General features: G+C 33.7%; 1 protein-coding gene across 2 annotated transcripts; it reads right to left on the bottom strand.

Moving 5' to 3' along the window:
* Window positions 1–6,325: 6,325 nt before the first annotated feature.
* On the bottom strand, window positions 6,326–23,465 carry LOC126750222 (ITG-like peptide). Of its 2 annotated transcripts, none has more exons than XM_050459775.1 (6): window positions 23,249–23,465; window positions 11,541–11,685; window positions 10,243–10,369; window positions 10,053–10,176; window positions 9,879–9,996; window positions 6,326–7,450 (listed from the first exon to the last, which is right to left on the bottom strand). In XM_050459775.1, the coding sequence occupies exons 2-6, from the start codon at window positions 11,679–11,681 to the stop codon at window positions 7,316–7,318; spliced, it is 645 nt and encodes a 214-aa protein (XP_050315732.1). In that variant the 5' UTR covers window positions 11,682–11,685; window positions 23,249–23,465; the 3' UTR covers window positions 6,326–7,315. The 2 variants fall into 2 exon arrangements, with proteins under 2 accessions (XP_050315732.1, XP_050315730.1); XM_050459773.1 differs by lacking the exon at window positions 23,249–23,465 and adding an exon at window positions 11,749–12,010.
* Window positions 23,466–24,124: the final 659 nt, after the last annotated feature.

Here is a 24,124-nt window from a genome sequence, read left to right as displayed (position 1 = left end):
AAAATTTATAAAAAACATTAATTACCTAAATAGGATCTGCTGCGTTTATTTTTACTTTTTGTACATGATACCATAACGACAAATGTTTAAAATCAACCCTTATCAATGTCAATTCTCAATGTCATGTTTAAAAATTTTATAGATTAAAATCCTTATGCAATTTTTCCAAGAAAACATCAGAATCGTTGGTCTGTCAACGTATGGGCAGGCATTGTTGATGATTATTTAATTGGGCCATACCTTCTACCGGAACGGTTAACAGGACCTATTATTCTGCGTTTCTTGGAGGAAGTTCTCTCAGAACTCCTTGAAAATGTTCCACTAAACATTAGACAGCAAATGTGGTTTCAGCATGATGGAGCGCCGGATCACTTTGCTCCGTACCCAACCCAACCCAAACTCAAGACACAATCTTTCGATTCGGCGAGCCAAACGAAACTAAAACTCTTGGTTTGCTCTGGAATTCGGAGTCTGATTTTTTGCAATATTTTATCAAAACTTTTGATCTATCTAATCCAACCAAGCGTAAAATTTTATCGTGTGTGTCTCAAATCTTTGATGCCTTGGGATTGCTTCAACCAGTAATCATCATTGCAAAGACCATTATTCAAAAATTATGGCAATGCAAGATTAGCTGGGATGAATCTATTCCCTTAGATCTCCATATATCCTGGTTGAAGTTTCAAAATAATTTACAAGAAATTAACAATATCCGAATTCCTCGCCATGCTTCATGGCTTCTCTGGTGCCAGTCAAATGGTATATGGATCTTATATTTATATAGTTTCTACAGATATAAACAATAAAATCCACAGTCACCTTCTCTGCGCTAAGACCAGAATAGCTCCTTTGAAGGTTGTCACTATACCACGACTTGAGCTTTGCGCTGCACTGCTACTTCGGAGCTTATGCACAAGGCCAAGGACGCCTTAGCTTTAAATATAGATCAATGCTTCTATTGGTCTGATTCGACAATAGCATTATCCTGGATCAGATCCAATCCACAACACTGGAAAATACTCGTGGCTAACCGTCTCAATCAAATTCAATCCCTAACTGACAGCAACTTGTGGAATTATGTAAATACACACGAAAATCCTGCGGATCTTTTGTCCCGTGGCCTTGATCCTAAAAACCTAATTAGTAATACCTTGTGGTGGCATGGGCCACACTGACTTGTTTCTTCTGAAGAAGAGTGGCCTACAAAATCTTTGGAAATTTCCAATAATATTGATGATTCAGAAAGACGCATAGAGAAGCCTATCTCCTTCATGGCCACAGCTTCTTCCTTTGATCTTTTAAAAAGATTGTCGACATTAACCAAGCTTCAAAGAGTAACTGCTTATTGTTACCGATTTTTCAACTGTCGAGAACCTTGTACAGGCAAACGTAAAATCGGCCACTTAGAAATAGTAAAGGTCAAACTTGCCCTCAGTAGGCTTGTATGTATGGTTCAAAAATGTGAATTTCCAAGAGAAAATTCTAAGCATAATTCTAAGAAAAAATATTAGCTCTAAAAGTAAATTATTAAAACTTAATCCCTACCTTGACCAAGATGGTTTAATTCGAGTTGAAGGTAGATTAAAACATTCCGACTTTAATTATGAAAAAAGGCACCCTGCCATTTTGCCTGGGAAGCATGTACTCTCTAAACTAATAGTAACATATGAACATATTAGACTATTACACGCAGGTCCTCAACTATTATTAGCCTCTGTTAGGGATCGATTTTGGCCTACATCAGGCAGAAACCTAGCTAAGCAAGTAGTAAAATAATGTACACGTTGCTTTCGTTTTAACGCTACTTCAGCTTCACACATAATGGGAAACTTACCAGATTTTAGAGTGACACAAATTTTGGCCATTTTATAACGTTGGGGTTGATTACTGTGGCCCATTTTCAATAAAGGATCGTTCTACTTGAAACTATAAAACCAGCAAGGCTTGGGTGTGCTTGTTTGTGTGTCTTAGTGCGAAGGCTATTCACTTGGAACTGGTGTCCAGTTTAAGTACTGAAGCTTTTATCGCGACGCTTCGTAGGTTTTTTTCGAGAAGAGGTATAAGCGCGTATATTTACTCAGATCATGGATCAAACTTCGTCGGCGCGAAAAATGAAATATCTAATTTTTTATTCAAAAATCAAAATGCTTTGAAATCTGAGTTTTCTCAAGAAAATATTCAATTTAATTTTATTCCTCCGCATTTTCCCCACTTCGGTGGAATATGGGAGGTAGGAGTTAAATCCTCAAAGTATCATATCAAGAGAGTGCTTAATCAGACACCTCTTACTTTTGAATAATTCTTAACCGTCCTTACTCAGATTGAGGCGTGTCTTAATTCGCGACTCCTATACCCTTATTCCGAGGATCCTAATGATCCTCAGCCAATCACTCCTGGCCATTTTCTCGTAGGCCAACGCTTAACTCCTTTACCTTGTCACGATTATTTGGATTTAAAGGACAATGGCCTCACCAAACCACAACAACTTCAGAAGATAGTTCAAGGCTTCTGGAAAAGATGGTCATCTCCGAACTACAACAGCGGCCAAAGTGGAAGACGAACTGCAAGGACCTTCTGAAACCTGGGGTTGTCGTTCTTATCAAAGAAGATGGAGTACCTCCATTGATTGACTTGGTTTGGTGCAAGCTGTCCATCTTGGATCCGATGGAGTTGTTCTAACCACCACCATCAAGACTGCATCAACGGTTATCAAGAGACCAGCGGTAAAGCTTTGTGTTTTACCCAGATGCGAGTAATTGTATTGAAGCCTTTAGGCTGTCAAGGGGGGCGGTATGTTCGATATTTCATATCCAAACCCAACATCCATAAAACCCAAGAAATTTATAACCGCAACTGCGCCGAAGCGGCAACAGCGGATTGCACAACCTGGCTTCTGCGTCACGACGCCGGCAGAAAGACTTAAATCGACTTCCGACTCGAGCGTATAGACCGCTTCCTTTTTAATCTGTACTCACACCTAAAAGTATATATTTTGTTGTAAAACTTTAATTAAAATATATACATTAATTGGGAAAAACATCAAGTGTATTATTTACACACGTTCACAATTCAATCCCAGCAGCATCGAAAGAATCTCATATCTTCGTCTGTTTCACGTTATCCGCGCCGAACTTGCCTTTCTTCATCTGAAAAATATTGATTATTGAACGAGCCGGGGTAGATTCGAATCGACCGTAAATATATACAGGGATCGATCACTAAATATGGTAATATATTTTGCAGTTTATTTTAATGCGTATATGTATATGTTGATTGTATTTTGTACATACTCAATTTTGGAGCTTGACCAAGTAACTTCACCTAAACTACCTTAGACGTTTACGAAGAACGGAAAATAGATTTTTTTTGAAAATTTGGCATAAAGGGTTTTAGCTAGTGATCTAATAATTTAAAATATTTTTATTAGCAACTTTGTTATTGTTATTTTAAATAACAAAGTGGATATAATACTTCCGTAAATTACGCTTATAATTTCAATTTTCTGCGCGTTCCAGTGCCGTAGTAATAAAGATTTATTTGGTGCTATGTTTTGGTCAAAAAATAAAGAAAATAAATAATTTCTCGAAAACCACTAAAAATAGGTATAGGAACACCTTATACAAAAACAATCATAACCACATAAAGTGATAGCGGATCGGAAAATAAGAAAATATACAGAGTATTCTATTTAAAATAACAAAGTTGCTACTATTTTTTAGTATAAGCGGCAACGCTGTATAATAAAAATATTTTTAATCGTTAGATCGAGACGGGTGCATTCGACACAATCGTCATTCGACATAATGGACATTCGCCACAATACCCGCGAAATATTTTAAACGTTCGAGTATGATCGGTTGGGTCTTTTACACGTCAGCCAATTTTTATTCGAAATAGCTGTAGTGTTGTCATTTAACACAAAATAGGGTTAGGTATAGGTATATTATTTTATTTACATTCGAGTCGTGCTTACAATAATTAGTTTATATTTATCGATAGTTTGCCAAAAATTATTAATTTGTGAGTTGTGAGTTCTTCAGTATATTTGAAGCTTTAAGATATAATTACAAAGGACCTGGGATGATACTTTCTGATACTGATTAAGAAACATTATAACTAACTTTGTGTAATTTTTTACTTGGCTTCCTATCCTGTGATTCTTCTTCTTAGAACATTAAATACCTGCATTATACTTATTGCGAAGTGAAGAGGAATTTGACGCCAAAAAAACGTACCATCACTTGGAAAAGTGCAAGTTTTTTTGTGTAAAATTATGGCAAACAAAGTTCCATTTGACTTGCATAGGTGTGGTGTTTATAGTGTTTATATAGATAGTATTTATATTTACTACTTTTGACTAATAAACTTGAAAAAGTGCAATTTAGGATAATATGCTGGAGAAACTGAATGATTTTGATGAAGTCATATGCCTCCGAGGATATTTGGATTATAAACTATAGTGTGTCAGCTTAAATATAACATACTAAATAACCAAAAGGACTGTAATAGACTATACAGTTTTTAATTTACTTATACACACACTTATTGCTATCAAGTAGTTTGTGACTAACATTATTTTTGAATTGGTGTCGTAAAAAAGTGCAATGAGTTATTGGTTAATAATATTTATAAGTAGGAAAAGAAACAGGTTCTTAGAAAATATCATATATTACAGCCTTATTTAGATTGAGCCAAATTTTCATTCATATTGTTGAGTTTTGTCAGGGCTGGAATATATACAAATTACGGTAACAGTTTACTATCTTATCGAACGCCGTTTTTTTGTACGAATTTAAAAAATTAAACAGTTACAAAAGTTAATGTATGTCGTATTTATTATAAATACGTTGTCGGAGACTTAATCATTTTTCAATCATTTAAAAAAAGAAAATAAAAAATATTAAAATTTTACCCCTGTTCGTTTTTTTTTTTGCGCAATCAGTTTTTCTTATGAAAAATGATTATTCACCCAACAGGTCCTTTTTGCACCCAGCGCCTTTTTATATAAAAAAAAATCACTACCAACCCAGCTCAGCCCCAACCAACCCAGCCCAATACAACTCAACCCAACCATTAAATAGGAAACATATACTAAAAAGAATAATAAGACAGCTATTGAAATTAGTTTTGTTTCTTAATTATTTTTTTTTAACGATTTATCGAATGGTATCATTATTCGATCACCTAAAAAAATATTAGTATATTACCTGTAAAATAATAGCGCTGGGAACCCCGATAATTCAGTGTCTCGAAAGGTTTTTTCGGTACGTATTCTGGTAAGTGATTTCCGATTTGTTGTCTCTCTTGTCTCAACATAATCGAGTATTTCCGAGCGGTGTGTTATGTGTCGAGGTCACCCTGTTCGGGCGCTCGCGGAGTCGCTTCGGGGGAAGCTTCGGGAGTGTGTCGAATGTCCATTGTGTTATTTGCCTGTTTTCCGTTAGATCGAGAGCATACATATATATATACATACATATACATACATACATATATATACATACATATATATACCCCCTCAATATTATTCTATGATCGAGAGTTAGATCACCAGCTAAAATCTATGCTAAATCTATGCTACCAAATTAAAAAAAAAAATTCCATTTTCCGTTCTCCGTAAACGTCTAAAGTACCATCAACCATCAATCACCCTGTATATTGCTTTCTCTTCATTTTCCTAGCGGTTTCTCCTGGCAGCGGCATCGAACTAAGTCTGTTGCTCTACCTTTCTTGCTGTAGAACTTTGTGGCTTGGTTTCATAATTATTTGCGACATCGACATGAGATATATATGACATACGAAGTAGACTTAATTCTTCCCAATCTTCTTTCACAGATACTTCAGAGTCTTAAGCCTTCTTTGTTTGGTTTCAATATCTTATCGAGGTTATGAATTTCTTTCATCTTGTTGTCGGCCCCGTTCTTTTTTGTATCATAAGACCTTTTAAGTTTATTCCTGCAGTAATTCTTGTGCTTTGTTTTCTTTCTTACGGCCATCTCTCATTGCCTTGAACTCGTCTTATCCTTGTATCGTTCTTCTTGTTTCTTATTTTATTCCTCAATGTTCTTGCAGAATCTTGCAGTTCTTCAAGATCTCAGACATACACTCCCATCAGTAACTCTTTTTTGAAAGGTACACTCTTTATTCTTCAAGAAGAAAATGAAACGTCAGACGAAGGACAAGAAGAAAACTAAGAACATTGCCGTTTTATCTTTTTGTTACAGAGGCGAAAGTAATTTTATTTAGTTGATTTCTATTTAACTAGATAAGAATCTACCGTTCTTACATCGTTTCAGAGGCATCAAGTGGTAATGGAAAAAAACACTCCTTATGACATTACTTGCTGTAGACATTTATTATATATATATAACTGTTTACAATAATATAACATCAATAGACTGGAACTAACCCTAAAGTTAATAATATTATAATATTCTTTAATTTGATATGTATCGTATGATATGTATTTAAATATAAACGCCCCCCTTCGCGTGGAAAGTGGGGCGTTCTATCCACCTAAAAAATGCGCCCCATATTCAAAAATACAGTCATTTCCCTACAAAAAAAGAACTATTCCAGAATATCTCCCTTATTTTTCATTCTGTATAGAAAATAAACTGCAGGACAAGGTTAAGTGAATCATCTCCTTGTCCTTGTCTAGCACACTGGTTTCTGCCCGGGTTGCACTGATGCGGAATGTTCTTTTTTGTTCTTTCGTAAGCGCATAGTTTACATCACAGCAAGACGGTATTTTTCAAGAATAATATTGTTAATAAGTAGATCTAGTTATACCCTGTGAAACAAAAAAATCTTTCTAAAAGGACTACTGTTACAGTGGGTGATAATAACTAAAATTAAGTTTCTTTGAAACACAGGGTAGAACAGTTAACCTATAAGATATGTTTTATAACCCTAAAAAGTTAAGCCAATTAAGTAGGCCTGGATAAATCTTAGTATAATTAGTATAATTGCCTCAGCCATTAAATAGGTTCGTATAATAGGTGTTAATATAAGATTTGAAACATATACACTTTGTAACTATCAGTTAAGTTGGTGATTTAAGACAAGTTTCTAGTGTTAACCTGCCTTAAATCTCTTAAAATTACTAATCATCAGGAAATCTGTTAAAGTATTTCTGGATAATACCTGAAATATTCCAGCAGATCTCCCTGGTTCACTTGATTCACTTTGAACACCGAGAAGGAAAAACATTTATATGTATTGATCTCGTTAGATATGTTTAGAGGATTATTTTTTATTAACCTAAAGATTTAAGTTTGCTTAGAGCTAAAATTATACCATATTATAGTGAACTGATTTAGTGCATCATGGGCCTCTTGTAGGTTAATCCTGTGATGCGTTTCTCTCCGGCCGTGTGTTCCACCGTGTTTTTGATTTGGTCAGTTGCTACTGGTCCTATGCAGACTAGAGGGTCCTTGAAATACGAGCAAGCCTACGGAAGAAAAGGTTTATAAAAAGTTGAAAGAGCAATTTGAGTTTTGTGCGAATTTTCTATGAAGAATTTATTATAAAATATTACAATTGCTCATCAAATAATTTGCTTTATTTGTGATAATATATGCAAAAAAAATCGTTGTTGCCTTTCTCAAATATTTTTGTACAAAACCGACCGAAATTTGACAAAAAAAAACAAAGTCAGCACAAAAATAAAGTTCCAGCTGTCATCTTATTGGTCATCGCCCTGGTGGCTCCGTTCTTTTGTGTGGTAACGAAAATATTTTTATTTACTTCCCTTAAGTATCTCCTCGCGGTATGTGTTACATACCACTGTCCCTCAGATTGTGGCCGTTACCTTACACTGACTTGGAGTATATACAGGGTGTAAATAAATAGATGCGAAAAAATTCAGGGGCTGATTCTTGGGTAAATTTTAAGAAAAAAACTTTATATGAACGTATGTCCTAACTTTTGAGATACCGGGTTGCAAAGATTAAAGAAAAATATATGTTTTTTTACAATACCTGTGAAACCCCTGTAGATATTATAGTAATATTTGGTATGAATTTTCTGTGCATCAAAAGGCATTTTTTGAGGCTCACTAATTTTTTTTATTTGTATCAGACGTTCAGTGACGTTCGTGCAAGGTTTATAGTAAATATTTTCTTGCTAACGGAAATTCATTTCAAGCATCTAGAATGTATGCTGAAATGTACCCTCAACGAATAGCACCTCATCATACATTATTTCCACGCCTTTATCAAAGACTATAAAAAACTGGGACTTTTCTACCAAGAAAGCATGATTGTGGTCGCCAACGCGATATTAGAACACCGGAATTGGAAGAAGCAGTACTTAATTTATTTGGTGAACAACCTGACACCAGTAATACAAAAATTGGTCTGCAGCTACATGTCAAACATATGACGGTATGGACTATTTTAAAGGATCACCTATTATATCCATATCACGTACAACGAGTCCAGGCTCTATTACCACGAGATTTTCCGAGGCGTCTTGAATTTTTTCGTTGGATGTTAGAAGTCATTGACCAAAACCCTCAGTTTTTAAGGCAGATTCTGTTTACCGACGAAGCTAATTTTTCCAGAGAAGCAATAACCACACATAATAACCACATTTGGGCAGATGAAAATCCCCATACCATAGTTGACGCTCATCACAATTTTCTTTAAATGTATGGATTGGAACCAAAGACCACCTTATTGGCTCACATTTTCTACCACAGAGATTAAATGGGGAAACATACACTCGTTTTCTCCAAGACAAACTTCCAGGACTTTTTGAGGCGGTACCCCTAGATGTTAGAAGAGTAATGTGGTTTATGCAGGATGGGGCTACTGCCCATTTTAATTTATTAGTACGTCGTTATTTAGACGAAACATATCCAAATCGTTGGATAGGCCGAGGCGCACCTCAGTTTTGGCCACCTCAGTCACCAGATATGAATCCACTAGATTTTACCACATGTCATTTAAAACCTCTGGTGTATAGGATTCCGGTACTGGATATTGATAACTTGAGAAATCGAATCATTAATTCATGTGCCGTAACTCAAAATTTTCCCGGAATTTTTTATCGGATTGGTCGACAAATGCGGCGACGTATAGACTCTTGCATAATGGCAGACGGTGGTCATTTTTATTTAATTTTTTTCATTTGGTTTAAAACAAAAATTAGAATCACATCTAAACATTTATAATAAACACATACTTAATACATTTAGGTAGATGGATTTTATTTTTTTAATTGAATCCTCGGACAAAAGAAAGTCAAGAGATCAAATTTGCTCAGAAATAAATGAGAATTACAAAAATAAAAAAAAGTGGCGTACCATATTTTTCATCAAAAATATTTAGTTAATGGTTGTAAGCTGCGCAGTTAAAATTTAGTAAAAACTTTAAACTTATTACAAAACTCGTTAAGAACCACAAACTACTGGTTTAACTAGTTAAGTCTTAGCACTCACAAAATTATACCTAAGCATCGATGCTTTATGAGCACTTTATTTATAACACTTAAAAATAAAGTTCTTACCTCATCGTGAGTGTTCACAACGTTATCTTGGGTTACTTATTTTAAAGAATTTTGCATTTTCTTTGTTTACTAATTTAATGAAAACTCCTATTCTTTAAGCCATCCTTTTAAATTCATTTGATAAGACTGATGGCACCAATAGTGCACAAAACATGAAAATAAAAACTTTCTTTTGTTAAAACTAACTATTAGAGTGGCACAATGAATTCATCCACTAACTTCGACCCAAATATGCCACCTTTAAAGCCACAGTTATCCCACTGTCGGCTGCGCCAATATTACAAAGTGAGCTCCTGTTTTGACCTACTAACCTACATTTCCCCCAGATATTTAGTTTAAAATCAGGTCACATTATAGAGCAGACTTACTTTTCGAGGCGCCTGTCGATGACGCCTTTGTAGCTGACAGCACAATCCCCTGGAAATATCGCATTCCGTAGACATATGGCAAGGTTCAGAGTATTGTTTGTCCTGGTATACTGGAGGTCTACAAAAATTAATTAAAACTTTTTATTAAAAAAAAAAAAAATCCGATACCCTTACCTGCACACCCTAGCGTTAGGCCCCGAGTCGGATTCGGCACAAACGAGTCCCGATTCACAATCAGAGTCCCTTCGGCATAGTTCGCCAACACGTCGACCATACATAATCATACAAGATCCCATGACTGAAATTCAAGCAGTAATAAATAAAATTTATCGTCAAATTGCGACAAGTCTAATGTATTACTTACCGCCATCAACATCAACACAAATATACCCAGGACAACAATGTTCGTTAGAATTGCAAATTCTGCCATAGCAGGGATCTTCTCCTTCGTTAACATACTCGTCTAGAAAATTAGTTTCGTCTCTCTCTCTCTAAAACAAAAACAAAAAAAGTGTTAAAATAAATTTAAAATTATTTTGGATACAGACTACCAATTCCAGACATAGCGTTTAAAGTTGTCATATGATAACAGAAAATAAATAGTTTGATAGTAATATTTATAGGCGTTGTATCTACAATAATAAAAAACGAGAAAGGGAAAGAGTAGTATCAATGTTTATTAAGCCGATATACCTTGTAAGTAGCTTTAGTTTACCACATAGAACGTTACATATAGATATATAATGATCTTCTTGGCTTTCTAACCGTAAATACAAGTGATCTAGAGATCTCCAGGCAAAGCAGTCTGATGCATAAAGACCAGAAAGTTGACCAGACAAGGAAGTTACTGACCTGCACAAGTAATTAAAGTGAAAGTGGTCCTCGATTTTCCAACTCTAGTACAACCACTAATATTCTAGTGGTTGAAATTTGCATTCAATTTGAAAATGAAAACTAGTCGAAAGATTTTCGGTGATTATGTTATAGATATCACACAGAGTATTAATTTGCCAAAAAGATAATGTTATTACCAATATACTGATTCAGGACCTTTTTATGATTATATAAAAAAATTTCGGGAGAGGAAGTGGCGTTAGTACTATGTTAGTGCATTCTGTTGTGACCAAAGATTTGACCATTACGAAAGTAGCGGCGAAATTCGTATCCAAGCTGCTGATGGCAGACCAACAAGAACTTCGTGTTAATGTGTAACAGGACATGTTTGACTCAATAAGCAATGACCACAACTTTATAAACACCATAATCATTGAGTCCAATGTCTTTAGTTTAACAGACCATTTCTAATATGGTCCTCCTCTGGCTATTTCCTAAAGTCAAGAAGTTATTAAAAGGATGGCAATTTCAGACAACAGTATGTCAACTCTCAGAATCTGACATTATTTATCCATCCCTATTTTAAAAGAGAATCTGGATATACTCAAGCAACACCTGGTAAGGACGTTTAATTCACCAAGAAGACTTAAGATACATTCTTAAGTTTTGGAAATAAAACGTTATAAACCAACCGATCCAGTACATTCTACTCAATATTCATAAAATTAATGTAGGCAATAATCTGTTTCGATCTTCTAGTGAAAACTTGTAGTCTTAAAGAAAATGTATAATTGAACCTTTTAACTTATAAACAGATATTAGACTTACCATAATGCCTCCACCTCCATGTCCACCATATCCCATATTAGCCAACATTTCAGGAGAGAACCTGTTAAAAAGTCCACCCCAGGCATTTACATGGTGTAGGGTTACGAGAACGACAGCAAATAAGGCTGCAAAAGTCTTCATACTCCTAAAAAAATTAAATATTAATTAAAGCCCCTCTTTCATGTTTTTCTGTAATTTAATTAATTACGTTTGCGTGGTTTCCAGGGTTCTTTTATGAAAACGTCCCGCGTTCATTAACTTTTAATTTATTTGATGCTTTAGGCAAATTAATCGTGACTAACGGGATTTTGTTTGTCCAACCTTCGTACAGAGTTCGTTTCCAATTAGGATGGGTAAAATTCGAACGTTATCCTGGAATATGCCGACTAAAAACACAATCACTGGTCGAACAAGTTATTTCCGCAAATGGAACGAGGTGGAATAACGAGAGTTACAATAGTAAGAAATCGATTAACTCAGTGGATTGGATGTAAAAGAATTGTGATTTACATGCAAATTAACAATAATAATTTTCTTATTGCAGGTATTTGCATATGAGCACGAACGAAAACAAAAGATTTAAAGTTCAAGGTTATTTATCAAGGAAAAATATTCTAGTAATTCTTATGAGTATGAAGCTACATCTATATGGGTACATAAAAAAAAAATGTATGAACCACTATTGCTGCCAAATTTTATACGCAATAACTTTTTGTTTACGCATTAACCTAAGTTTGGCTTTCTAGAAGATTAAATTAAAGTTAGATACAGATACACAAGGTAACTTATCTTGACGATTTTTTTGCAAATAATCACAAAATCCTAAAAAAAAAACAAATACCAGTTAAAAGCCTAAATGGTAGCGATGGTGCCCCACATGTCTCTTTTATAGCAAATAATTAATTTACCAACATCTGGTAGGTGATTTTCGAAACATTTTGTCATAGTATTTGCGTTTTGCGCTGGTTAAATATATCTCAAAGAAGAGAATTAAATTACACTGTGTTTTGCTATAGAATCTTAAAAAATAAATGTCCTCCCTATCCAATAGATAGAGTTAAGTGCAGAGCTGTTACTAGCCGAGTCAACATAAGACAACGAAATCGTCTGGAGATCCCACGGTATTGCAAAGAAATTTTTAAACGCAGCTTTTCCTATAATATCGCAACTTGTGTGAATAAACATACCGGACCTCTCACCATCTCTGAATGCTTTTCGAAATAATACAAGGAAAAGACTTATAATCGCTTTGTTTTAATATTAACACAATATACTTTATAGCCCATACAACTTTATATTTTTGTGTATCTGTTGCTTATAGTCAATTAAATATTAAGTAGCAAGAGTTAGGTTTAGTTGTTACTATGATACACATTTTATTATTTATGTCTGAAATTGTATTACTTCCTAGATTTACAAATTTATATTACACCTATACCTTAAGGTTGTGACTTGTGTTTGTTCGTTGGTTTGTTGTAGGTTAGTATTTTAGTTACCAGGCTGCAACACCTCTTAACTTTCTGTTTAGAAGCTGAAATTTGCCTTTTAATCCATGTCCCTATTTTCGCTGATAGATGTAATTATATTTTCTTGAGGATTAATAAACGTTTTTATTATTATTATTATTATTATTATTTCCCTTTTGACTACTTGGTATTGTTCGAGCATAGAGATGGAATTGTTTTGCTTTGTGTTATAAGTTTTTTGCTTTGTGCCTAGTAAACGCTAAAATTTGCTTATCGTTTTTCAATCGGTCTTGATGCTTTGTCTTGGCAAAACCCACGGTCTCTTCACAAGCTATAACAGAATGTCTCTTTTCAGCGCAGATCAATGAATTAAGGTTGCATATTACATAGAAATACTCAGTAAATACATAGAAAACACTCAAAATCCAAGGAAACTTTACAGTCAAAATAATATCTTCGGAATAAAGACTTCGGCAATCATGACTTCAAAATCCTTTAGATTCAGCTTGGATAATTTATGAATCCTGTCTAGAGGCTCTCGGTACCAAAATATCATATAGAAATCAGCAAAGAGCTCTTGATCGTAAACACTTCCAATCAAAATCCAAATTTTACCAAGAGCAAAGATGCAGTACTCACAATCAAAGTTTTGTAATTGATTTGATTCTTGGTGTGGAGAAAGCATTTTAATAAATTATGGATAGGCTAATTACTATTTTAATAATTTTGAATTATTACTATAAATTATTCTAAGATTAGTTCCACCAGTTACAAGACGCTCTCGTACCTACCTGAATTCTGTCTTAAACGTAAAATGCACTTACTCGTTTTTTTCACAATATTATTTTTAATAACACTGCACCACCATACTTGACCAATAAAATAGAATTAAGGACAGATTAGTTCACAAAATTTAAGGGTTGTATATCACCATCACACCATAAAAGGTCTCTATTTTAAAGAATCTTTTCTTATAATATTTGTACACTATATATATAATACTGTACCTGATTTATTAAAAGTACTAAAACCTTCAATTTTTAAAAAGGTGTTAAGACGACAAATTATTCGTGAATTTAGCTGATAAACGCAAACCGATTGACATTTTGTTAAGTATTTTCGATTAATTTTTATTGTATTACTCATTTAATTTAATATTATTAGTATAGTTTTATGCTTAATTGTATATGGGTTGAATTTGAGCAATTTATAATTACTTTTATCTCTTTTTTTTGTAATTTATACAATTGCTTGCTTATACTATTGTATATATTATAAAAAATAAACAGTATTATTATTATTATTCTTATACTGTTTCAAATAGAATACTTAACCCTTTTCTCTTCTCAATGTATGTCTCAGATATTGATCATTACTTTCGCAACCATTGCTCTGAAGAGTATCAATATGGATAAATAATATTAAATAACTCTTCGTTTCTTTGTGCAAATTTTCTGCAGATCGAAATGAAATGATTTTAGACTACAGTAGCTTTTCTAGTTTTATATGTGAGTCCGACCCATTTTTTATAAGAAAAAACTTTTATATCTTCTGAATTCTTCTTTCTTTGCCTTTACTCGTTTTAAGACTAATGCACTTTACGTCATATTTGGCGAAAATGTTAGTTGGCAGTAGTCACAGATCTATTTCAGATGTAGAGTCAGGCCCAGTGCGCATAGTGTCATAGTATCAAATACTCACTGAAAAAATCTTTAACTCTAATTTATCTTTAGCATATAAAAGACACTTTGCTTTTGCTTTGTGTCAAACCCAAATGTAGATTTTACTTTACAAGATCCTTTAAATTTCTTGCTAAACCATTATAATTGTAAAGAAACACTATGTTGGAAAAAGCAATTACAACGCAATTAATTTCCCGGAAAATTGTGTTTTTACAACGTGCTTTCAGTTCCCTGAGAATTAAGAAGCATGAAAAATAATGTAAAGGTCACGCTAAGAAAAACATTAAATTATTTCCCCTATGCGAGTAAAATTCCGGCAACCAGTTGATTTCAATTGTCTAAGGGGAACAATTTAAACGCTCTGGCTGGCGGTAAGCTAACGAACAAAAAATTACACATAAAGAGGGTTTTTAGGGTTGGTAATATAACTGCTTTGTCTTCCTTTAGGATATCTGACAGCGTCTTGTCTGCCTCAGTTGCCATATTAGTACAAAAAAAATAATTTGCAGAAGACGAAAACAATGACAAGCACCCAAGAAATGAGAAGTGAAATACAGCATGAAGCAAGGAAAAAAGACAACTGAAATAATCAGAAGTATATGATTGGCTTGAATGAGTACTTAAACTCAAAGATAAAACCAAACTCACAAAGTAGAATTTCAACCAATGACTGCCCTATAATGATGACAGATATCAAGTTTAGACACTGATTAAGGCAAATCTAAAAGAGCTCCAATATGTAAGGAGATACCATAAAGAGAACACTGCTAGGAGTATGACTTTATGATGATACTAAATAACGGAGAACGTTACGAGAGTGTATTGGAAAAACATCAAAAAGATAAAATATGGTATACTACTATCCAGAATTGGAAACCTTAGTTAGGACATAGCACCAGAAAATGTTTCATCATTTGTTAGGCAACTATCTATTTACATTAAACGATTTGTGAGGTTAATTTCTCATAAAGTATTTAACCATTTATGAAGAAGATTAGTGCATGAACATTTATTGAAAGAGACAAGATAATACTTAAAATAAATCTATAAGTGAGTGAGCATTTCCGGTGTTAAACTTGTAAACTTACTATTTTATTGATTCACCAAACACCACTGTTATATCATTGTTGTATGCAAAATAGTAGATTAGACCCAGTTCATAAGCATGCTCCTTAGAACATTGAAAGACTAGAATTAGTAACAAACAACTTTGTTTGACTTTCACAAGTGCACAGGGGCAAGAGGAGTTTTTTTGTTTACAAATTATATTCATCGATTCTCTGTTGTTACATTTACACACATTTTCAAAAGAGGAAATTTTCAGCTATATATATCAACGCATATAATATTGTTAATTTTAATTAAAAATAAAAAGTAGAAATAGATATATGTAATTCTAAGCGCAAAAATAACATCTTTAAAGCAAAAGAAAAAAATTATTAACATCCTTATTTCTAAAACCGCTTCTAAAAAATTTAGTATGGCAACACCGTAAGCAAAAACTGATGTTATTTTGCAAAATGTAATCTTGTCAGACGGCTTTGGGTTTACATTCGAAAAGTTCTGTGCTTTTTTCTTAGTTTTTGGTTGAAAAAGAAAAAAGGCGTTATTTGAGTGTTTTTGTGAACTGTTACGATGGTAAAAAATGTGCCGTTTGTTCTACAACATAGAAAAAAAAATTAAGGCGATCTTTTCACAAGAAAATACCGATACTATCACAACATTATGATACTGCCATCATAAACGTAGAATAATAAAAACTTAGTAGGAAATCTATATTAATTTTAAAATATTAAATATCCATAAAAATGCTTTTTATTAGATCGGTACCTTTACTCTAATAAAGTACATTATAAAAACGTGTAAAGAGCTTATCAACGGTAATATTTTTAATTATTTAAATAATCTATTAATCTATTAATAATAAATATTTATCATCTAAATATTTTTTGACGACGTCACTGGTAAAGGTTCCTTGTGTTGGTGGAATCAACAAAAAATACAATGCTTCATATTTTATTAAAGAGGAACAGTAGTATTGTTTTGTGCCTGTCAAAATAAGTGACTAATTTTTATGATATTATGAAGTGTTTTTTGCCATTTCTACATAAGCATTTGGCATCATTGTATCAGAGAATCAGAGATATTGCAAGCTGACAAACTGCCCATATCTCCATGGCAATGCTAATTCTAGTCTTTCAATGTTCTAGGGCATGCTAGTACTGGCTAGTTTTAACCAAATATTATCAAAAATTGTAACATTAACTTCACTTAGACTTACTAGGTACTTATACAAGAAATATATATCGCCCTCGTGATATCATAAAAAGAAATTTGGAATCTCTTGGAAGTTAGAGGGATACTTGGCGCTTTGTCACTAAAAAGACCATTAAAGTTGATTTTCTACAAACTGTTTAATAGTATAATTAATTGCATCAAATGTTTGTTTGCAGTTGCTCTCTCACTAGTTAAGTAGCGAGATACTCTGGACGGAAAGTAATTGCATGAGCTTTCTTAACGTTTTATCCTCACAAATTGGTATTCTTTGATGTCTCCTAACATTAGTTGACTGTTACCATACTCATTTAATTTCCTAAGATTATTTTCTTCTACGGGGTGTTTCAAAATTCACTACATATATTTTAAGGGCGTATTCCTGAGGTCAAAATATGACTTTTTTTTCCTATAAACATGGGTCCTAAAATGCACCCCTTTCAAGCTACAGCCATCGCGAGAAGTGTAAAAAAATCGATTTTTTAAAACTGTGTCTACAGTTTTGCATAAAATTTAACGAAATTTGGAATACCCCTGTTATTTTAGGCGGTCTATTTACTTTTTATCTTAGAAAAGGCGTAAAACTAATTTTCAGGGGTAAACTGAGAAAGTGCACACTTTTGACGGCCAAAATTTTATGTACGCATACATTTTTTTAAAAATTAGGCTACACCAGAATATGGGCCATACAAAAATCTAAATTTTATGTCTCTTGCATTTTTTTGATAATACGAATAGTTTTTGAGAAAATCACCGATTAATAAAAGGCTACCAATAACGTAATAATTAAAATTTAAACAGATAATATTAGGTAGTAGGCTGTGACTATTTGTTTTAGGACATTTTTTAAGCGGCACGACATTTAACAATAAATATGTAGACTGGTTTTGCTATTGTTGAAACTTTGTTATTGAGGTTTTTTCAATTGATGAACAATTATTTACATTAAAGAATGAAGGTTTATAAAAATACAAAAATTGGTTAAAAAATTATTTAACATAATAATTAATTATTTTTTAAATAAACAATAAACTTCTGAGAAACAAATATTTTTTTTTATAAAAAGTGCACGAAATGCGCACCCCCCGCTGCACTACAAGCCTCCATTCGTCTTCTCATAGATTGCCTTACTCGCTCTAAAATTCCGGAAGTATTTCTTATTGTTTCAAAGGCATCAATAATTCTTTGCCTTAGGACCTCGAGCGAAGGCACTTGATCAGGATTATAGACGAGGCTTTTTACATATCCCCAGAAAAAAAAAATCCAGAGGATTGCAGTCCGGGGAGCGTGGAGGCCATGGTATTGGGCCTGCTCTACCAATCCATCTCTCAGGAAACACAAAATTCAAATAGTCACGCACTGTTATACGGAAATGAGGGGGGGCACCGTCATGCATATACCACATGTTCGCTCCCACATTTAAAGGTACGAAAGTTTAAATAAGTATCGCCAACTAAAATTCTAGGATAAAAGAAAGGACCAATTAACTCATCTCCCACTAAACCTACCCATACATTAAGGCTAAAGTGCTCTTGGTGGTGAGATTGCCTAATTTCGTGCGGATTCTCTGCTGCCGAAACATGCACATTGTGAAAATTCACCACCCCTTCCCGCGAAAAATGAGCTTCGTCTGTGAATAGAATTCTTGATAAAAAATTATTATCTCTCGCGCATCTCTGAAGTAACCACCTTGCAAACTGTAAGCACCTTGGGAAATCTTGAGGTAGCAAAGCTTGAACTCTTTGAATATGGTATGGATACAAGCTATTTTCGTGCAAAACCCGCCAGACAGTTGCATGAGAAACATCCAAATTCCGAGCTATTTGTCGGGTGCTTAGGCCAGGATCGTCGTCGATGGCATTCAAAATTTGCTCCTCTGTCACTGGGTTTTGTGCTTGTTGCGGTCTGCCTGCATTGTTCCTGGGGGTCCGAAAACTACCGTATTCCCTAAGATGCCGATGTGACTCTGAAAATGTTCGTACATTCGGGACTCGGCGATTAGGAAACCTTAACTGATACAATCTTTGAGCTTCATACGCGCTACCATCAGCAAGACCATAAACAAAATGGATGTCTGCAAGATGTTCGAATGAATAACGTTCATTTTCCATTTTAGCAATGTTAGCGTTTAGAAATATAACACGGGAATAAAAACTACACTTTAAATCTAAAACGGGAAGTAAACTACTGGAATTAAACAAAGTCAACAATGACAGTAAATTTATTTTACACCAAATGTCAAGCAAGTTAAAAAATGTCTAAAACAAATACTCACAGCTTATTATTAAAACCTCAAAAATAAAAATGTCAACAATTGCGAAACACAGCCTACTTCCTAAATTTTTTCTTTGATTTTTAATTAACGATATTGCTATCCTTTTATTCACCGGCGATTTTCTCAAAAACTAATAGTCGTATGAAAAAAAATGCAAGAGACCAAACATTTAAATTTTTGTATGGTCTATTTTTTGGTGTAGCTTAATTTAAAAAAACATGTATGTACACATAAAATTTTGGCCGTCAAAAGTGTGCACCCCCTCAGTTTACCCCTTAAAATTAGTTTTACGCCTTTTCTAAGATAACGAGTAAATACACCGCCTAAAATAACGGGGGTATTCCAAATTTCGTTAAATTTGATGCAAAACTGTAGACACAGTTTTAAAAAATCGATTTTTTTTTACACTTCTTGCGATGGCTGTAGCTTGAAGAGGGTGCATTTTAGGACCCATGTTTATAGGAAAAAAAGTCTTATTTTGACCTCAGGAATACGCCCTTAAAATATACAGGGTGTCTCACGACGAATAGACGCGATCGATATCTCGGAAACTAATTTTTCAAAAATTTTGAAAACTTAGCAACATGGCACAGTCGATGGGGGCTACACAACTAAAATATTTTGACAGTTGTGACGTTTCCGGTTATACCGGAAGTAGGTGTCAACTTCGTTATTTTAAATGGAACACCCTGTATATTTTTACATTTTTGGTTTTTACGTGAAATTCTAAGTATATTTTGTGTATAATATCCTATACCTAAGTGTAACCGTTTTTGACATATTTTAAATTTCATGTGAAAAACTATGTTTATAAGCCCTAACATAATTACCGATTACTCCCTTTTAGTAGCCTTTATTTATTGGTTAGTTTTGGTTTTATTTTAGAGGAAGGACCACTTTAAAAGACTATTTTAATATTTGGCTAAAAAAAAGATACAGGAGGGTCAAAAACTAGCATTAAAAATTAAAATGAAAAAATCATTAAAAGTCAATTTTTTTAAATGGAAACCCCCTATTTTTATAATTTTTTCTTAAAGATAATTAAAAATAAGGTTAACTTTGTATAAGGTTATCTAGTCCAAAAATTGATAGTTTCCGAAATATTGGCAGTTTAAATTTTGCCTAATATTAAAAGCCGTATAGTAACACGCCTCAAGGATTGTTGATTAGTTGGGCATGACGGTTGTCATAGTAACCGCTAGAAGCGGCAGTAAGACAATGGATTATATGCATTAAATTTATAAGTTACTTGCTATTTAAGTTTTCTTCGTAAAAGTGTAATTTAATTAAAAAGTGTACATTTCTGTTATAATCCATTATCTTACTGCCGCTTCTAGCGGTTACTATGACAACCGTCATGCCCAACTAATCAACAATCCTTGAGGCGTGTTACTATACGGCTTTTAATATTAGGCCAAATTTAAACTGCCAATATTTCGGAAACTATCAATTTTTGGACTAGATAACCTTATACAAAGTTAACCTTATTTTTAATTATCTTTAAGAAAAAATTATAAAAATAGGGGGTTTCCATTTAAAAAAATTGACTTTTAATGATTTTTTCATTTTAATTTTTAATGCTAGTTTTTGACCCTCCTGTATCTTTTTTTTAGCCAAATATTAAAATAGTCTTTTAAAGTGGTCCTTCCTCTAAAATAAAACCAAAACTAACCAATAAATAAAGGCTACTAAAAGGGAGTAATCGGTAATTATGTTAGGGCTTATAAACATAGTTTTTCACATGAAATTTAAAATATGTCAAAAACGGTTACACTTAGGTATAGGATATTATACACAAAATATACTTAGAATTTCACGTAAAAACCAAAAATGTAAAAATATACAGGGTGTTCCATTTAAAATAACGAAGTTGACACCTACTTCCGGTATAACCGGAAACGTCACAACTGTCAAAATATTTTAGTTGTGTAGCCCCCATCGACTGTGCCATGTTGCCAAGTTTTCAAAATTTTTGAAAAATTAGTTTCCGAGATATCGATCGCGTCTATTCGTCGTGAGACACCCTGTATGTAGTGAATTTTGAAACACCCTGTATAATTACTTTTATCTGGCCCAAACTTGTTGTCTATCAAAATCTTTTATCTATTTTATTTCAAGAAAATTCGGTTAAAATTTTCTTAATTAAAAAGGATTTCCAAATCTTAGATCTGTCATATTCTAAGATTTGGAAATATTTCTGCCGAGTGTCAGGTAAAGAATTTACTTAACACTAAAATTATTTAAAAATAGTTTGCCGGATCAAGTCATTAATTAGAGATCTATAAATTTATGTGATATAAGGAACCAATATAGGAAAATTCAGACTTAATATGACCAGTAAGCGTATTGACATCTTTAAGTGATGATAATTAAAAAACAATATGTAATGGTATATATGTAACAATGGTAATTGGAAAACCAAATGAAAAGAGAAAAGAAAATATATATAAGGGATCAAGGATAGTAGCGAAACCGAGTTGTCCGATAGCTGTTTCCACCTGATCTTTTACTCAGATTGAATTTATGCCTACGGGTAGATATTATCTCGCTCTAAGATAGTCACCCGAAGAACGCTTCAGGTTGGAAATTCACTTCAAGTAGGTTATACGATTAAGTATAATAATGGAGTGATAGAAGATCACAAAGAGACCTACCTTGCAATCATTAGCTGATCTCGTAACATCCCATAGGAATTAAAAGACCATCGACTAGGGAAGCCATTCGTGCTCACATAACTCGTAACAATCCAACATTAATAAAACCCCAACAAAGTTTTGTTTATTTACGACTGCCTTTAATTTAGAAGTAACTGTTAGTCAATAAAAATGCTCGGACCTATCAATCCAATATAGAAATGCAAAAAAGACCTATGGAAGGAATACATTAGAGCAGATAACCTCTATGATAACACGGAAGAGATCAATAATATTTATCTATATCGATATAGGAAGACCAACTAATATTTATCTTTACCTAGTTCTATAATGAAACGCCAGAGAACTCAAGAGGAAGAACCTGAATAAATAAGTTGGATTGTAATAGCTATGAAAATTGCATGCACTTCTATGCTTAGAAAATGTTGAAGTAAGGAGAAGTCAGTTCAAGTGAGAAAGGGAAATCGGAAATTAGAAAACATAACAGATTCTACTATATGCCCATGAAAGCGAGAATAGCTAGTTTAATAAAAAAGTCCATCTCCATATCCCGTATCCGGAGTTTTTATTCAATGATTCCGAAGCAGCTATTAGAGATCTCGAAGATCATGATCGAGATCAATTTAAACTACTCTGACTTCATAACTGATATCAACGCATCTTCTAAAAGCTGATTTTTTAACTCGATTTTGCAGAACATTGAAGCTGGAGCTATTTAGGTAGTCGATGGTTTTTCAGATGTTTATTGATTCAATAAATGCCAAACGTGTTTTTAAAAAATTGTGTGAAACCTAAACTAATTTGCCCTTTTAATCTTTACCAACTCGAAATATCTAAAAAATATCTCAATTTTCTTTGGACTAAATTTCGCTCGTGAGACCTACAGGAGCCCTGAAATTAATTAAAAAAGTTTTAGGTAGTATTGACGTCACAAAAGACATGCAATTTATATAAATTACTTATTCCTTGAGAAAATGCTAGATTATAGAGCGTACTTCTATGTACTCAAAGTAAATGTTTCTGCATGGACTAATTGATTCTTATCGTCTTGAGAAATACAATTCTTGCTATGATAAAATTAGAATGAATCTTCAAAATTCATATGCCGCAATAGAACAGTACATATATATCGATTACTGATATTTACGAGTTCATAAGTAAATAAAGCAACTATGAATTAAAAGGCTTGCACCAGTTGCTCGAATTGCCCCTGTGACAATTCAATAATAAAATAGATTAAACTGAAACAATTAGTTAAACTAATTATTACGAGCCTTGCTAACTGTTCTTAACCTACGTACTAGAAACCTTATTTTGAATCCACAATTATTATATCCAGAATATAATGCGTCCTTACCTAAAATCCACAAGCGCTGTCCGTCCACACACACACAGAAAAGACTTCTCGGACACGACTGAATGAAAACTCTCTTGAAACAAAGACTGTTTCTATCCCAGTCGTTCGCACGCAATCTATCACTGTTTGCTTGATTCCTTCTCTGGAAAGTGGGATGATATTCCAAATCCAGGAAACCCAACACCAGCCGCTCTCAGTGCAGTTTCACGCCGATCTATAAACCGGGTCCGTTTTATGTTTTACTTTCGGTGACGCTCGGTTACATTCGTGGGGGTGGGGAAGGGGAGAATGGCGTAGGCGTTTGTTTCATTGAGCGCCGCTGCTCTGCCAGACGCATCGGGATGCAAGGGATGAATCGGGAAGAATTATGATGTGGCAGGTAGGCTGCCCGGGATTCAGGTAATATTCGATCAAATTAACATACCCAGACCTGACGAGGGCTTATAATTAATATATTATAAGCGAGACAAAGGGGCAGTATAGACAGCAACAATGCGAGGAAATTGTATCCTGCAACAATTATATTGTAAGGGAGGGATATAACTCTGGATGTTATTAAGCAACAGCTTATTAATTTAGGGTCTAATTATTAGGTCAACTAAATCAAATTTTACTTAATATGGATCAATAGACCTTGGGCTAGGATAATTTCTAGACTCAACAGTTAAATGCATATTATGAAAAAAGGCAACAAAAAAGCTTTTAGATGTTACCATCAGAGAGGTTGTGAGGTTGCAAGTTAAAGCCTGAAGTAAAGAGAAATGTTGATTCCTGGATCTCACTGTAGATTTTTTAAAGATAATTTGCCGGTTATTCTATACAGGTCTAACGTTAGCTGCTAAGTTAAAACTAGGCGATAGCGATATTCTTATGTTT

This window comes from Anthonomus grandis, chromosome 2 (assembly GCF_022605725.1).
Source record: "Anthonomus grandis grandis chromosome 2, icAntGran1.3, whole genome shotgun sequence".
Lineage (NCBI taxonomy): Eukaryota > Metazoa > Arthropoda > Insecta > Coleoptera > Curculionidae > Anthonomus > Anthonomus grandis.
The sequence above is the reverse complement of the archived record's forward strand: the minus strand, read 5'-3'. Positions and strand labels throughout refer to the sequence as shown.

Coding starts and splice junctions, on each gene's coding strand:
- LOC126750222 (XM_050459773.1), bottom strand. CDS start 11,795: ATGAACGCGGGACGTTTTCATAAAAGAACCCTGGAAACCACGCAAAC. Junction 10,370..11,540: donor ATGGAGGTGGAGGCATTATG/GTAAGTCTAATA, acceptor TTTTTGTTTTAG/AGAGAGAGAGACGAAACTAA. Junction 7,451..9,878: donor ATCGACAGGCGCCTCGAAAA/GTAAGTCTGCTC, acceptor TTTCTTCCGTAG/GCTTGCTCGTATTTCAAGGA.